The sequence below is a fragment of the Periplaneta americana genome, chromosome 9 (genome assembly GCF_040183065.1).
Source record: "Periplaneta americana isolate PAMFEO1 chromosome 9, P.americana_PAMFEO1_priV1, whole genome shotgun sequence".
Taxonomy (NCBI): Eukaryota; Metazoa; Arthropoda; class Insecta; order Blattodea; family Blattidae; genus Periplaneta; species Periplaneta americana.
In genome coordinates, this window is record NC_091125.1 from 94,350,539 (window position 1) to 94,369,236 (window position 18,698).

Genomic DNA, 18,698 nt, shown 5'->3' on the forward strand with positions numbered 1-18,698 from the left:
CTGGTTAATTCGTAGCATGACTATTTTTATGTTCATGTTTTTCGTTGTGCTCAGCGGAAAATAAACTAAATATTCTCGATATTTCCTCTAACTATAAAACAGCTGAATTGATATTTAAATACATTCAATTACTAAATCACTGTTCATTACATGATACTTTGAGTATAACAAGATGGTGGTGGGCTTAGGACAGAGAAAATTTAAATAACAGCAGAATTCTGCCCCGTCAGCATCTTTGTCTATCACAAAGTCCTTCATCGTTTGCCAAGTAGTTAAAATGCGTTATGTTCTGCTTATAACATACACACATTACGAACATTTCCATTCCCCCATTGTTCTTAGCTACATACGAACTAGTTTACATTACTTTTGTCTCTGAATAAATTGCGTGAAAGAAATATGACACTTTCATGCACTGTTTAAGACTATGCATGATGCAACCGTATACAATTGAAGTGGAAAAATTTCAAGTCCATTTCTTTAACAAAAGTCCTGACTTATAACTTATAAGCACCAACCATGAACTTCAATTGTTTTATTCCGTCGTACAAAGTTCACAGAATGAAAGAAAAACATGGATGACTCACTGCCACAATAGAACATTCTCACCTCTGTAGAAATAATAATTAAGTTATTACACACGAATAGAACATCCACGTGACCATTAGCCTGTACAGAACTTTCGGAAATCACTGTGCACTTGCAATGGCCCAGCTAGAAAGACACTTTTTTTTCCAGTGGCTACAATTCCAAAGTCAGTCGTTTTCCGAATATGCCTATATTATTTTATTCTTTTTCAAAATTGTCACTTAGACTCTCACTTTGAGAAAGGAACAGAGGTTAAGAGTGTTTGAGAATAAGGTGCTTAGGAAAATATTTGGGGCTAAGAGGGATGAAGTTACAGGAGAATGGAGAAAGTTACATAACGCAGAACTGCATGCATTGCATTCTTCACCTGACATAATTAGGAACATTAAATTCAGACTTTTGAGATGGGCAGGGCATGTGGTACGTATGGACAAATCCAAAAATACATATAGAGTGTTAGTTGGAAGGCCAGAGGGGAAAAGACCTTTGGGGATGCTGACACGTAGATAGGAGGATAATATTAAAATGGATTTGAGAGCGGTGGGATATGATGATAGGGACTGGATTAATCTTGGTCAGGATAGGGACCGATGGTAGGCTTATGTGAGGGCGATAATGAACCTCCGGTTTCTAAATGTCATAAGTAGTCAGCCAGTTGACAACAGACGTTTCGACAATAAAATTGTCGGAGTTCCTTAGCTCTATCGATTAGACGCCACGATTTCTCTCGAGAATGACTTGTTTTTCTTGTTAAATACGTAGGCTATTTCGAGAGGGCGATAGGTAGGCCTATATAGAATTAGTAAAGCAGAAATTTTCTAACAAATTTCCAAAGACCAGTTCCATATAAAGAGTACATGAGAAAGAAGGTGAATTTCACAATGCTCTTAAGGGTGATGTCAGTATCTAATTCAATAGATCAGGCCTACTACAAACTTTAGTGTTGTTCTTATCAAATCTGGTAAAAAAAGAAACTATCACAAGGGATAGTTATCCTTTCCTTAATTTTTAATAGGAACAGCAATAAATATTGCAGTAATATACTGAATTAGACCATTATCTCACCCTTAACAACAAAGTGACATTCATCCTTCCCTTGTACTCTTTACAGCGCTCAGTGAAGGACGCCGAAAGGAGTGGGAAACCTCCTAAACTGACCGAGAAGAAGCTACTGGACATTTCTGACTATGAAACAGTCCATCAAAATCATTACGTGAATTAGCATAACAGCAGATAACGGTCTTACAATAGTGCATAAAGTCGTCGAAAAGAATTAAAACTCTCCCTATATAAAGTAATGTAGTGCAAGCACTGAAAGTGCTTCACGGAAATACTGAGAAAACATTTAACGTCTAAGTCTAAACTACAACCTTTATTCAAGTGCTGAAAAAAATATTTTGTTTTAAAATATGAGTTAAAATTTAAAATCGGCAATTTGAAATTTCATTGCGAAGGGCGTCACAAAAAAATATCGCGGGCGCCGCGTTGAACAGGGCTGCAATCTGCTTATAAGTTTAACCGCCAACATGTCGAAAAAAAAGTAGTTGAAAATATTAAGGGGAGAGGATGGTATTTTTTTTAACTTTTTTCCTATTTGGTGTAAATTATTAATTTTTTGTATGTAGAGAGCTCATAGCTGTGGCAGCTCAACCAAATAATAATATTTTGAAAAAAAAATATCTGAGGGCCCAAATTTGAAAAAAAAATACCCAATGCAGATTGTACTAAAATCGACATATCTAAACCGTTTTTAAAGATAGATTCAAACAGTTTTTGCAATATATTTGCAAAAGTATGTTCTACAAACTGTCTGTAACATAATTTTGATATTAGTCCCTACGTTTGTAAAATAAACAATTAAAATTTAGTAACAATTTACTGATTTCCTTTCTTGCAAACAAACGGACGTATTTTTAAAATGAAATCAATTAACAAAATTCTGTTACAGAGAAAAGTTTCCTAATAGTCTAAAGAATGTGTGTTCTAAATTTCATGCATGTATCTTTAATAATTCAGGAATTATATTAATTTTGTCTAGCAATGTAGCAAAAAAAAAAATGAAGTTACTGGAAACCGATATAAGCGGGCGTATGATTCAAAAATCCATAGCGCAGGAAGTTTAAAAATGACGTCTCAACATCCGATAAGGGCACAAATACCCACAAAATGTTATGCAATGTATTCCACGCATATCAAAGGGTATTTTAAAGAAAAAAAAAAACAATTTTTTGAAAATTTAATTTACCGGAAACAACAATAAAAGTTGGCGAGTGATTTAAAAATCCATAATGCAGGAAGTTTAAAAATGGCGATCCACATATATTACAGAGTATTTTAAACAATTTTTTTTTAATTTAGTTATTTTTCATCAAAAATACCATCCTCTCTCCTTAATGAGCAGATGGGTTTCTCAAGACAAACGTTTTTCTACTGATGGGAAAATCGTCTTCTGTGCATTATGGTTTCTTGACAATATTATTAATTTCAATTATTTTAATTTATGTCGTATTATTAAACCTCTATAGTGTATTTTTATTGCATATATTTCAGTTTTAAGTGCATATTTGAACAATTTTTACTGCATATTTGCATGTATATTTTCAGGTTTTTTTAATGCATGAAGTTCCGGGGTCTACTCATTTCTGTGAGAGGCTAAGTAAACCTGAAGGCCATGTGCGGCCGGAAGAATTAGATCAACGGAGGAAATCTATAACCCCATCGGGAATCTAACCCGCGACTTTCTGGCTTGTAGCGTTACACCTTAACGGCGACGCTACCGCGCTCCTCTTACGTTAATAACAAAAATAACAGCATTGCTACATTCTGAGATCCTGTTATTGCGAATGATTGCGCGGGAAACATTCAGTCTGTGAGATTAGGATTAGTTGTCGGATTTTGTTTCGTCGCTCGCAAGATTGGTCTAGTGTAAAAGAGTCCTTTGGCTACTTTTCCTTTATATCGGTGGTCCTTCAACTACTCAGTCTCGAAAATACTGCCATATTTGCTTTAAATTATGCTTGTCCTGCTATTTTCTGTCAGTAGTCATAAGACGTTGTCCTAGAGATATACATGTAATAGTCCTAGTGGAATGATTCGTATAGACATTTGTCAGTAAAGCAAGAAATTGGCAGGACAAGGAACAATTAGCCGCTAATTCTGTATGAAATATTATCAGTCAATAATGATGTACGTTTACAAGCCATAATACAGGGACATCATTTTATTTTTACTTCAATTTTTATTGTACCTGAGTTTTTGAATGTACTTCACCCCCTCTACTAGTAAACTTCCAACCGTACTCAATACAAAACCAAGCATATACAGTCAAAGTCGCCTTACGGTCATAGTAAACACAAACAGTGTTGAGTTAGTGGGTATAGTACGTTCCAAAAATATGTTCGCTTTCAATATTGAATCATATTCTCGCACAGGTAGCCTACTGTCGTCCGATTGCCTATGTCGCAGCCCGGTTTCCCCTACTCACTTCTGCCCGTCCCTTTGTGGCTGGGCTGTCTTAGCTCTTTTCTGAAAACATTAATTTCTGTTAGGAATTAGACGTCTACGTAATATTATACAACTGTTTAAAATAACTTCAATAAAAAGGCCTCGTTAATTAATTAACTGTCACGTGATTTCCCCCCTTTCTACGACCCTGCGACAAAACCACTTGGATGGACAGTAGATAGCATGTCTGAATAATTTTATCTTTTTGGATCGGGCAGAAGTGAAGATTGAATTTACAGTACGTAAGGTAATCTTTTATAGAGTAGGTACAGAACTATTTCAACATGAGTTACTAGTACGAAGGACGAAACTGGTAATTGGAATTAGATATAATAGTCTATGTGCGATAATATGCAAAAAAGAACTGAAACCTGTATCGAAATGAACGGTCACCATTTTCAAATATGTGTTTAAATATCCATATTATGATTGTTTTTCAATTTAATTTCTTTCTCTATATTGTACGCTAATGTGCTGTAGACAGTAGGCTATAATATACACTGCATAATTAATACGTCCGAATGGACAGCTCATTTCGCGAGTAAAAACACTTATTGTTAATACTGTAGTATATTTTGATTAAAGAAAAACCTAATGAAAATTATCAAACTCAAAATCGCGATATTTCCTACTTTACGTAAATGGATGAACTACTTTTCATCCCTCCTATACCTGGTAAAGTGATTTGTTTGTATCTTACGCCAGTATCATCGAACTCCAGTCGTGGAAGGGGGTAGCGAACGGTGTTTCCGGTTCACATCCTTTAAGGCAAAGGTATAGCCAGGTTAATATTAGAAATGTTAGTAAAAATAAAATGATGTCCCTGTACATGGCATTCAAATAGTGTATTTCGAATCCAATAGCAAACATGATAACTCCTAGACGACGCAAGACGGTACTGACTCGTTAACTCCACCTTTAACAGTGCGAAGTACATTATCCGGTTCTTGCTAGTTCTTACATAATAAACAGTAACTGAAAACTCTCATAAATAAATTTCTCTTATCGTACACCACAGAAAGATATTGCACTGCTATTTGAATGGAACATATAAATTCCTAATTATGATTCTCGCAATGATTATCAATTTATGATAACAATGACAAGTCTTAGGCTCTGGTGATATATACCACCTGATAAGGACACACACGTGTTAATAAATCATCTCTGTATCTTATTAATATAAAATAAGTTCAGTGTTGCATTTGGTTCGTCTACAAACTTAAACGTGTTCACTAATTTAAGACAAATCTTGCCGTACTCTTCAAGATGGCAATAAACGAAGCATGTGACAAATACAAAAAAGTGCTTTCCGAGGATGAATGGAGACAAATCGTAACGAAAAAACTTCAGACAACTAATTTCAAGATTGTACAAACCAGTATAAGTCCTCTCAGTGAAGATCAAGTCGGTTTCATGGGTGATCATTTAAAACTTGAGGCATCTGTTGAAATTACGGATCAGAAAGACGGATCTATCAGAAAAGAGGACCTTCACTTCTTTGGCAAGACTGTTCCTGTTGGAAACCAGGCATTCAAAGATTATGTAGACGGCACGAGATCTTTCTGTAAGGAATTCTATTTCTTTTCTTCGCTTATCAGCGATTTAAAAAACTACTACGTTAATAATGGACAGCAATCTTCTTGGACTTGCGAGTGTTATCTAGCCAGACTTGATATGGTAGTTTTGGAGAACCTTGTTGTTCAAGGCTACCAACAACACGATACTAGAAGTGCTATGGATTACGATCATTGTGTCATTGTGTTGAAGACTTTGGCTAGTTTCCATGCAGCTTCTGTAATATTTGAAGAAAATCAGTCCAAAACTTTTTCTGGGAGCACAAGAAAACTCACTGATATCTATCCCGACATATTCTTTGAAACGGAATGGGTAACAACTGAAGGTCACCCTGGCAACGGACTTCTCGTTTCTACAATAAGAGCCGCACTCAATTTTCTTAAATATCTACCAGGCTATGAGAACAATTCGGAAAAGTTTAAGATTGTTCGAGAGAAATTACCAGAAATGCTTATGAACCTCTGCGAATATGTGAAGCCATCAAGGATATACAGAAATGTCTTAACCCACGGGGATCCTTGGACAAGTAACATGTTTTTCCGCTATGAAACAGATAACGTACCAGTAGAGGCACGATTCGTGGACTTCCAGCTCTACCGCTACAACCCGCCAGCCGCTGACGTGATGTGCTTTCTGTGTTTGGTGACTACTAGAGAATTTCGAGAGACTAACCTGGAAAGACTGCTAACTACGTACTACGAGAACTTCTCTGCAGAACTCCGGAGACACGGACTGGATCCTGATCAGCTGGAACTCTCTTGGTCAGAGTTCAAGGCCAGTTGTGACTTCTACATTAAGGTGGGGCGAGTGACCGCAGCGGTCTATAAGCAGCAGACTGCCATGAAGGGAGATGTCCTCAAGACTGTGTTCTCCAATCCACAAGACATGCACATGTTTATGAGAGTTGACAAAACCAAATACGTCATAGATAATATTCTCAGCGATCCGTATTACAGGGATGAAAATGTTAATGCGATGGAAGAATTGATAGAGCGGTGCATCCTGGTAAAATGATACTGGACTTATTATCGATGGCTAAGATGTGATACTTCGTATCTGTAAATTTGCAGGTGAGTCAAAAAATTGTTTTAAAAATTAATTTTTCTCAAAATAGTCCAACTTTTTATATATCATCCTGTTTGCAAGATGATTTACTCGAGGAAAAATTATTAGATAACTATTCAATTTTTTTAACATAATAATAATGTAAGTTAATCTAAATAATGATGTAGTTAAACTAAATGACTATTTTTGTAGATATGAGGTATCGCTTCTTAGCCATCGATATACTTTTAGTCGCGACGCTGTTATTCCCGGCGTGGCTCCTTCTCTTTGCTTGTGTCTTAGGAAGTGAAGGCTCTATAAAGTCTAGGTAGGTAGTATCGTTCACCATTTTTGTTATTTCGTTGCCGAGCTACCAGACAAGGAATCTATTTGCCACACCGTTAAACATTATCATGTCGTAGCTCCTATAATAATAAATCAAACGCACTGTAATTCAGCAAATAATTGAGCGGCAAATAACGTCCTCGTGTGCTTTCTGCGAACGCCAACGAAAGAGCTAAAATGGCGGGCGATTATATTAAGTATTTATCGAGCCTTAGGAAATGCATAACGTCATCATCAGCGAATCACAAGACGCACACGTTTAAATGTAGCCGACCTGCAACGTGATTGGCTGCCGGAAATAAGAGCGACGAGACTATAATATTGTCAATTTCATGGACTCACTATCGTCTGACGTTTCTACGCACTATAGCCTATCACAGAAAGCAGTGTTCGAGTGGATATAGTAATTTCTTCTATATCGTGATTATGTGAACAATGATTTAGGCCTATGTTAAGGACATTACAGTGATCAAAGATTTAAGCATTTGAACAGCATAACATGTTTTTTTTTTTTTAATTAGGCAAGACGAAAACCGAAATGCTGAACAATACTCCGCAGTGTACCTACACATTCGACGCAGTGCCGATTTAATATTTCGTGATTTTTTCGTATTTCCGCGTGTGAAAGCGAGTTCTTTCCGTCACAGGAAGTTGATACTGATTCATTAAATCCCTTTGTTCGATTCTCGGAAAGTGCTTTTTCATAAAGGTCTACAACAACTGCATTGATGCTGACAAACGTGCATCATAGCCAGGAGAAATAATGAACTTTGAAGGAGGATTGTGCAATGTGCTACTAACTGTCACGGTGTTCGCAGTGGCCGTATTTCACGAAATCATTCCCTCTAATCAATTTTTGGAGTGGTTTCTAAAATTATTAACTTTGTTATTCAGTTAAATGGCAGAAATGGGGTTCATTTGCAATAATTGCAATTATATCGGGTGTAACTGGATTCTGGTAGACCCCAAATTTATTTTACAGTCATGCTATTTACGTGAAACATGAGGCAGTGTTTATGTAATATAAAATACACAAACATTTGAAAGTGTTATAAGTAACATTTTCGATTTACATTCTGAGTTCAATGATGTATCATAAATGAGATTTTGGTTATCAACTTTTTTGCAAATGTCATTAAAATAAAAGTAACATAGGCTTTGAATAATTGATTTAAATTTGGGTTATTCACACAGAACGTAGAAATTTCAACACACTAATTCTGAATAATAATTGTTCAAAATGCCCACCATCTACCATCAGCATCTTGACATAACCTGGCTCTTTGGTTACTTCCAGCATAATGCTATGTAAATTTCTGACATTCGTTTCAAACAGCGACCTTCCAGAGAAGATATTGTCGCCTCTTTATTAAACAAAATACTATCAATTTAAACCTGGATATGTTACAATTTGAAGACGAGTAAAAAAAAATGTATAAATATATCAAATGCTTCGTTTGAAGTAAGAAAGTTAATACCATTTCCGGTTTAACTGAAAATGGAGTTTTAATAATACTTGCAAATATTTGTGTATTTTATATCACATAGGCCTATATACTTTCCAAGGTTTCATGTAAATCGTAGCATAACTTTAAAATATAGTTGAGGTCAACCAGAACCCAATTATACCTGATATACTATATAGACCAACTATGTTGTGAAAAACATTGATCTGACAGCCAAGTTACATTTCTTCGTTGTTCCTGTAAGGATTGCCAGGTGTTTCTGCAAGGTACTGTTCGGAAATAAATTCAGTTGCATATAAAGAAAATAGGAGAGCAATACTGGAATTGATTCACTCGTCTGTAGCGGAATAAAAATTAACTAATTTGTCCCATTGAAAAAATGTTCTACCTCCTAACATAGCTTCACATTTTGGGCTTGAAAATAGCATTGATAAGTGTTCCAGTTTTAAACCAGTTTCGATCAAAGACTGCATCCTTTGCTTACTGTACTTTTACTCCTCCAAATTATCTTTAAGTCGTTTTATCAAAGTTTGTGCCCTAATAAAGGTAAATTTCCAGGTAAGTAATATATGTTACTTCAAAACGTATTTCTTCACATGTTACAACAATATATGCATGTCCTTACTATCGACATATAAGTAGATTATATTACGGGACAGTTTATTTCTATATTCAAACCTTTCTGTTCGGAATTGATTTAAAATTAAGAGGCAGGATTCCATATCATTAATATAGTATTAAAATATGAAAGTACCATCTTCTCCTTCATGCAGAGTGTTTCAGTGACATTTTTAGGGACAGCAGAGGGAATAATAATAATAATAATAATAATAATAATAATAATAATAATAATAATATTAATAATAATAATATTAATAATAATAATAATAATAATAATAATAGTAACTATTTTCATATAGGAACTCATGTCATGTTTGTAGTCAGTTTTTTTATCATATTGGTAAACCACAGCTAAAAGGCCACAGCTAAAATATTTTTTCTCTAATAAGCTTTATACTGCTATCGTAATGCCTACAAACATTACAAGTTCATGCGAATTGTATACTGTACAGAACTTCGTTTACAGCCTAAGCTAGCTTAGCCAACTATCATCGATCTTATGACGAATGCACAGGAATCTGACATCAGTTTAAATGTAGCTGTCCTTCTTGTATGACGTGGCTTATCTGAGTTAAGGATTACGTGCAGACAATTTTGGTTTATTTACTTCGTCATTATCATGAAAAGATCCACATTAAGAGAACTTACTGGTCTGCATTTCATTTATGAAAGAACAAATGAAATCCAGAAACAGCTGCAAAGCTTTATTAGTAAAAATATAATAATTCACGACGCATAAAAATTCACCAACATTTGCAGGAAACAGGAAGACTGCAAGCAAACTTCAGAGATATTGCCCAGAGATATAGCTGGTTACAGTCACTACGCACATATTAAGGATTCTTATATGAAAATTGCTCATATTGATCACCTTTACCACCTCAAAATGTTTTCATATTTTAATGGTGCAAAAATAAACACAATCGTACCCTGATAGTCTCAGTGTATTCTAGCATGAACGGCATATCCATTAAATGTATCCAATATTGTATCTTTAGTATGGTATTATTGTTAATTTTATGTTGTATAAGACAATATTTGTTGAAAATGACCGACCGAGCATACTAAATTCATATAATGTGCTTTATCTGGTGTGAATGACGAAGAGTGGAGTGTACAGTAGTGGCAAAAAAAAACCGGACCGACCCTTGTAGCTGATTTCAGAGCCTTGTTCACTCCAGAGCACGATAGACTGGTAACTAAGACTTTCGTGGTTCGATTCCTGCCTGGGAAGGAAACTTTTTTTGTTCCTTCTTCAAATTTATTCCCAGTACTTTTGGATTAAAGCGATATTTTATTACTTAATTAACTTATTATTCCCAGAAAATGAATTTTACCAGCAATCGAAAAGTGTTGGGAATAAATTTGAATAAGGAACAAAAACAAAACTTTCCTTCCCAGGCAGGATTCGAATCACGAAAGTCTTAGTTACCAGTCTATCGTGCTCTGGAGTGAACAAGGCTCTGAAATCAGCCACAAGGGTCGGTCCGGTTTTTTTTTTTTGCCACCACTGTACATAAATATATCGAGTTAAACTCAGTTTTAGAAACATATATTACATATTTACTTTTCACTTTGGTAATGTAATCCCTATATTGAATTAATTTCTGAGTTGTGTCCTAAATAATATTTTAATCATAATGTATGAAAGAAATTGCATGCCAATCTTTTCCTTCATTCTGTGGAGAAAATTAGCAGAAAAATAAAACATAAAAGCTTAATTTCAATTTAAATACATATCCTACCAAAATCTTACATCTAACATGAAATACTTAATACAGTTAGAATAATTCTCTACTTTATTGTATTACTTTGTACACAGGGTGGAAGTAATATAAATCTGCAGATTTTAACAGCTTATTCCTTGGATATAGTGCAACAAAAAAAATTGTAATGCCGTATTAGTCACAAATGAATACTTTTCTATGGAAATATTATTTTCCCCTAAATGTTTAACACTGTTTTACTCGATAAGTACTATCCGTACGATTCTGATTTTTACTCATTGTTAGAGAAACTGACAAGTAATTCCTCATCTTTTTGCAGTTTTTAAATAAAATTGACGGATTTTTTTGCAAATTAAATAAAAAAAATTAACACGTATCGTTATTTTCTGCCATTAGGAAATCTGGCAACCCTGCTGCAGTGTAAGGGACGGAACGCTGCTATTCAAACCGAGTGCGTGTGTCTATTGGTAGATAAGCCGATGTTGCGCTGTTGCCAAACTACGCAGACTTTCAGCTTAAATTTCTAATTAACAATGCACTTAATTACAAAACACATAATAATATTTTAATTTATTGCATTGCCCCCTTCAATCTGCAGAATTACATCACTTGAACTCTGAGTGTAGACTTATAGGCCTACATCATTTTACAATCTCATATCGCACTTTATATCGCCGCCACGGTGGTGGTCCACTGGTTAGAGCGTTTAACATAAACTCCTGTGGACTGGGGTTCGTTCCTCGGTGTACCACTGATTTATAACTTGAGCAAGACCGGCCCAGGTAAGACAGGGGTTTTCTCCAGGAGCTCCGGTTCCTCTGTGGCGTTTCAACAATCTCCATCATAATTTTATCTCATCGCGTGTGTAGCGCAGACCAGCCTCCTATGGCGCACCCTGAACAACGACTCTTTCGGTAAATTGGCCTACACAACTGGCTTCATATGGACGAAAGTTAAGTACTCGCCATTAATAAAAAAAATCGCTGATTAGTATGGTGAATTTTGAGTTTTACAATTGTTACATAACACTTCTAAAACACATCCTTACCGTACAGAAGATAACATATTAAGTTATAAGCAACTGTCCCGCTAATATTAAGTACAATTTTTATCTAGAATTCAAGAGCAGAGGGTAAAAAAAATTCGAATATTCTGTAAATGCCTGATCTTTGTCCTGAGAACAGTCCAACTCTCGACGCCTTGGAGAGTAAACCAAAGAACCATATATGGATTCGCGATACGTTATTGCATTATAATATACGAATGTCATTATTTGTATGGTTTGCAATAGATATGGTTGATGTTCTATGACGTATAATAGAAAACTATATTTTATTCATATCATAGAACTTTACATTTATGGCCTGCAATTAAAGTCGTGAAAAATTGGGCATAAGTGAAGTTACTCCAGAACACTGGAAAATTACATTGCCCATGTCATCAGAACAGATGAATATTATTGGAATGTGAACTGTCTGATTGATGATCAGCTTGGGTGGCGATTCGACTGATGAAAATAGAAAGGATAAAGGCTGGTTCACAATAAACCGGAAACGAGAATCGGAACGAAAACGAAAACGGTAAAATTGTTAAAATTTGTACATTTAAATGTGAGCATTCACAATTAACGAAAAGCTTGCCGGAGCCCAGGATCGGGAACGGAGAGTTGGCCAAGTTTCAACTTTGGCGTTCACGTTTCCGATCATAGCCCACTAGATTCATTCTATTGCCATCTAAAAGCTATTTTGTCGTCATATATTTTGTAGCAAGAAGACCGTGACATAACATATGCATTATTTTGTTCTGTGCTGTGCATCATGGAGCAAGTTTTATTTGATGAGATTCTAATATTGAGGAAAATCCTCACGTTTACGATAAGCAGCGCGCCTCGTATAAAGATGAGAAAATGAAGGAGAATAGGTGGCTCTCAATAGCTGCATCTTTGAACACCGATCGTAAGTGAATCATATTTTATTACTGCATTGGTTGTATTACACACTACATATTCATGCTTCAATTCTATAATTACTGTTGTGTTCATTTTTGTTCTATTACAAGTGTTTCTTCTCTAATTATTTTACGTTATGGTAGACTTAAAATAGGTTGTGATAATAAAGATGCATGGGCATATTTATAGTACCGTACCTAATGAAATGTTTCAGTTGAAATTTCGAAGTTGGTTAACCTGTGTTTATGTTGGCTGCCTTGTACTCATGAGAGAACGCCATTGGTCAATTATACACAAATAACACCAGAATGCGTAATATCGACTTTACATATCGTTATTGACATGCATATCGATATGCATAGTCGTCTACGTTCTCGGTTTATTGTGAATTTAAAAATTTCATATTCACGTCCTCTGTTTCTCGTTTTCATTCTGGTTCTCGTTCCCGGTTTATTGTGAACGACAACAATCTCAGAGCAGCATCTCTTCCGAATAGACTCAACTAGTAAATAGCGCTTATTTAGGAGAGTGAAAAACATCAGGATTATCGCGTTAATATTTTAGGTTTTAAAACGGTTTTACGATGTTTCATTAATAACCAAACTTCGCATCTCCATTATATATTAATTTTTTGGGCTCAAGCTTGTATAAATCGGATAGTAATTCTTATTTCATGTATTAATTGTTTCTTCTAGTCACTAATATGAAATTTTAATAACAAGTGCGAATTTAGTTATTGTTAGAGTAAAAAATGTAACCCGAAAATTTCACTAATTTCATTTATTGGTTGTACTGAATGTGGTTCTGTGATGAATGCGTCTCCAATTTCTTCCGGTGGTAAATATTTGAGTCCAAAATAACAACTATTCACTCTCCAACTTCAGTTCGATCTGTGTATTCGTTGATTAATTCTGACGAATGGATCTTCCGTCACCATGCTTCAGAAAGTTGTAAATTGCATCCCATAATTTTGATGTATTAGGCCTATAATAACAAATTCAACGGTACACTACTGTTTCTTTCGGGGAAAAACCCAACGTTAGCTTTTCACACTCACGAACAAAGTTATTGTAAAACAATTTATGCGAGTCTAACTGATTTATCTGGCAACATCAATCGATCGATAACGAAGGATCACAAAGTAGCGTACTACACGACCAAGGCGGGACCCGTCGTGGCAGAATGAGGAACTCCGTGCTTGCTGCGTATGTTTACTGCTGGAGTGTCGTCACATCCAATGCCTAGCGTTTCAATCTGATCGCAATGCCGCATGTAGGAAGATGTGTGTTTCGTAGCCAAGCGCGAAGCATTATTAATAGTGCCATAAAGTTTTGTGATAAAGAAAAGACATATTCCTACTTCTACCGCAGACAACAGAGCGTCCTGCAGCTATTGTGAAGTTAAATAAGGAAACAATTAGTAGGATTAGAAAGGAAGGTAAAGAATGTGAGGACAAGGGTGTAGAAATATCGACACCAAACAAAGTTAGACGACCTCCTGGAAATAAGGTTGAATTAAACGACATGGACAAATCTATCATAAGAAGAGATGTTCATAAATATTATAGTCTCTACAAAGAGCTTTCAACATTAGGAGAGTTGCGTAAATTTTGTAAGAGAGAGATAGGTTTTAAATTTTAAAGGGTGCAAGGAAACTCCACGAAATCTCAAACTATCCATAGGGTTTGCAATCAAAACATGTGAAGATAAAAGGAAATATCTAATAGAACGCTCTGATATAGTACCCGTTATTTACCTGAACGAAACATGGTTACATACCCATTAAACTGTACACAAATGTTGGCAAGACGTAAACGTGTCAGGAGTTTACACAAATAGCAGTGCAGGTCAACGATTTACAGTTGCCCATGCTGGTGGTAGTGATGGTTTTATACCGGGTGATTTCCTCATATATGATGTCCGAAGTCCGGCCACTTTAAACTGCTAAGGTAAGAAATGCATATCAAATGCAATATTGTATAAAATAACAATAGCTATTTTTAGTTTCCGTTACTTTCGATTCATGTTCCCTCCTTTACGAACACCGATGTTGTGGTATGTTTTCTGAATAGATTCCTATGTGTGTAAGCATATGATAAAATAAAACTGAACAATAAATTTAACTATGTATATACGAGCATATAACATATAAAGCGTGTTAATAATAATAATAATAATAATAATAATAATAATAGTAATAATAATAGAAATAATAATAATAATGAAACAAGAGCGCAGTTCAGCATGTGCTTCATTTTGCATCTGATGAGGACTTCACAGAACGGCCTGTGTTGTGAAGCGAATCGCAGCGCCACCAAACAAAACGTTTCCCGCCTTGGTCGCGTAGTATGTACACGTGCTGTATGAAACTCTAGGTAATCGCGTGCAATAACGACTCAACTTTCCGTCACGACACACGTAGGCCTATTCTAGACTTGAGCTTGGTATTGGTTTCTTTGGCAGTCGAAGCACTGCGTAAAAGTTTTCCGGGCCCGCAGTACACATTTTACACTGTTTTGCGTTTTAACCCAACCGATACAGTACCCCTCTTTTGTTCCATAACATTACAAGAATTGAGATAATGAACCACGGTGCTTTTAGATAAGCTTATTAATTTCTTTTTTCTAGGTTATGAAATGATACACAACATGTTCTACATTTCCATTTGAGTTCACAATTTTTAAATGTTGAATTGAAAGCGAATTTATAAGTATCTATTAAGAACTTACCTCTGTCCTTCTGGGTGCCAGACATGTTCACTTGCGATTTGCACATTCACTAGGCCTACATAGTACACAGATTTTATCGAGAATGTCCTATGCGGCTTACATGAGGAACACTGGTCATGTTCTGAAAATTGTGGTTACGTAATATTGAGTTGTATTTAAGAGGGCAGCACATACGAAGAGCGTTCCTAATAACCATATCATTAACCTCTGATCACGGGTCTTTTTCGTAACATTGAAGAAGGCACAATATACAAACAACACCAATGAATAAATTCTTGATAATGTTGTAGCATTTGAGAAATATAATTTTGGAAAAATTTACATTGCATAATAGTCGTTAAAATGGTTTCGGACGAGTTTTGTAATTGTGATTACCTACCTGACTTTAGAAATGATCTTCACATATCTGAAATGGGACAAATTTACATTCACCGGAATGTATAATGTTGTCTCTACACTGTAAAGTACTGTAAGCGACACCTGTGAGTGTCGCTTCAAGGAAAAATGATCTTATTATTCTTCATACATTTTCGGAGTTTCTTTTTTAACTTAAGCTGTTCTATGTAAGAATTCTTTAATGATAAACTTATTTTTTGATATCATATATAGAATTAATTTCGTTTTTCAAAGTACATTTATCAAAATCGTCTATAGAAATGTTCTATGCTGAAATCTTTCCTTTTTATGTGTTGGGTCATTCCACAGTGACACACGTAACATTTTTGAAGTAACTAACTATGATCTTCACAGGATATTTAATTAAATACTTAGTAGTTCATGAAAAAGACATTACTGTCTTTTAACATAAGCATTCTTAAATATAAACACAAATTCTTAATGAAAAGGAATAATTAATAATGTACACGAACATTTTCTTGCCATTTCATTTATTACCAAAATGGAAAGTGTTCATATTATTGTGCCAAATGACATAAATGCATTCAGTTGTTTTCCAAACAATTAAGACACTTGTGTAGTAACTGCTACATCACAAACTTTAAAAAAAAAAAATTAGAAGTGCCAATAAGAAGTAAAATATTGCAAATATGTTGTGACACACGAACGTTTCTGTCATGTTAGTTACTAATTGTTTTAAATGCCCTATAATACATCACTTCTTGTGAAAGACATACTCTATGCCTACAGTTCTTATTACACAAAACAACACTAGCTTACACTAAAATAATACACTTATAAATTTAAAATACCCACGGTTGTTTACAACCATATATGGTAATATTTCTTGTGTAATGTCATGTGACGAATATACCAATATGTCAGTCATTTGTATTACTTCCCTTCCTTGGACAGCACAGATACTTTAAATTCTTCGCCACCACATGCTTTTGTAACTTAATCTGTACATTTGATTTTTTTTTTACTTGGTCATTTAACGACACTGTATCAACGACTTGGTTATTTAATGTCAATGTGATTGGTGATAGCGAAATGGTATTTGGCGAGATGAGGCCGAGGATTCGCCATAGATTACCTGACATTCGCCATACGGTTGGAGAAAACCTCGTAAAAACCAACCAATTAATCAGCCCAAATTACATTCTTGAAAATACTATAAAAAATGTTCGAAATGTATAAATATTTATATCAATGGAACAACTAATACAGATTTAAAAAGTCTATCTTTTAGATAGCTAAATGATACCTAGAATAAAAGTTAATCAATGTTATTAAATAAAACGATTTTAAATTAATATCAGGAATTTAGTACCATTTACCTAATGTGCAAATAATTGCACAAATGTATTCATACATTAGGCCTAGTATGGTGGCTACCTACTTACCATAAAAATGTACTGTATAAGCTTGTGTTTTATATGAAATAAATTAACATAAACCAATTTTGTACGTTTTTAATTGAAGGAATTAAAAAATAATAAATATTTTATACGAACTTTAGGCATAAATTAAATGTTTTATGCTAATTTAAGGCCTACACATAATATTTTTACAACAATTATTGTTGTTCTTTAGTCAACTGTACAAAGATAGGTGTGAACCTCACAAGTGAAACCAAGAAGGCACCACTTATGAGGCAACTAGGTCAGGAGATGATGAGGTAGCGTGGCTAATTCCTTTCCCCCTTACAACAGTTAAGAAACACACATTTTCACGAATGTTTAACCTACAGTATATGTACATTGAAATTGCATACACACACACAATTATCTAAATCAACAACAAGTATTTGAAATTCCACTACTAATGATGTTTAGGCGTAAAGACTTCCAATAACAAAAAAAATTATAACTGGATTTGAGGATAAACTTTATATACGAATATAACATTTTTGTTCGTGTGTCACAGTCATTGTGTTACGTGTGTCATGTGTTTTTCTTGTAGAATTTGTACATAAATCAAAATGTTGTCCATATAAGAAGTTAATTGTTATGTGATGTGTCTCACTTTTACATTTATGAAACATTAAAAAATTAAATGGCTTTGAAGAAATATAAACAAAAGTCTATTTGAGCGTGACACACGAACTCTAAATCTTTCTTTATAATAATTGTAATCAAGCACGAAATAATCATTGTATTATGGTTTCTATGCATTATAATTATTAACAAAGGTCAGCACTTCATTATTAATTGAATTTAACATAAAGAAGTAATTATTTATTTGCCTTAAATGTGAATTCAAATATGTGATTTCTAATAGATAATTTCACGCTCTTCAACTACAGGCTTCTCTGTGCTTTCTCTCCCACATACCTACGTGTTGTTACACAATCAGTGTTGTCAGATTCAAAAAATTGGAATCATAACGAAAAAAATGACATATAACAAGCAGAGATTCGTGAGATTTTTATTTTTCGTGAAAATGTCGCATTTTCATGGAATGACCCTGTTGTTAATTTTTTATAATTTGACTGATAGGCCTCATTATTTAAAATTACTTACGTTAAAGAGAATATAGGCCTTTGTTTACTATTTGTTGTAGGATTATTATTTCATTGTACCATAATATGCAGAATATCCTATTGTTTCTTTTCCTTTTGTATTAATTTAAAACAGAAAAACAGCCTTTATGTACTAATTGCATTACTATATAACAATTAATTGGGTCCTAGTTATTATCTAAAACTGTGGAAATTAAGGAGAGTCTGTTTATTATTAAGCTGTCCTTCT

The 18,698-nt window shown here is 34.5% G+C and overlaps 1 protein-coding gene across 4 annotated transcripts in view; it reads left to right on the forward strand.

Annotated features, from left to right (window-relative positions):
• The window catches only part of LOC138706266 (uncharacterized), a 149,780-nt gene that overhangs the window by 86,701 nt on the left and 44,381 nt on the right, over positions 1-18,698 (forward strand). Inside the window, exon 1 of one of the 4 annotated variants that reach the window (XM_069835350.1) lies at positions 5,302-6,675. The exons of the other annotated variants lie outside the window; for them this stretch is intronic. Coding sequence (XP_069691451.1) covers positions 5,362-6,675 — 1,314 coding nt within the window. The 5' untranslated portion in view covers positions 5,302-5,361. Of the gene's footprint in view, positions 1-5,301; positions 6,676-18,698 lie in introns of those variants that run through there. 4 annotated transcript variants of the gene reach the window in all.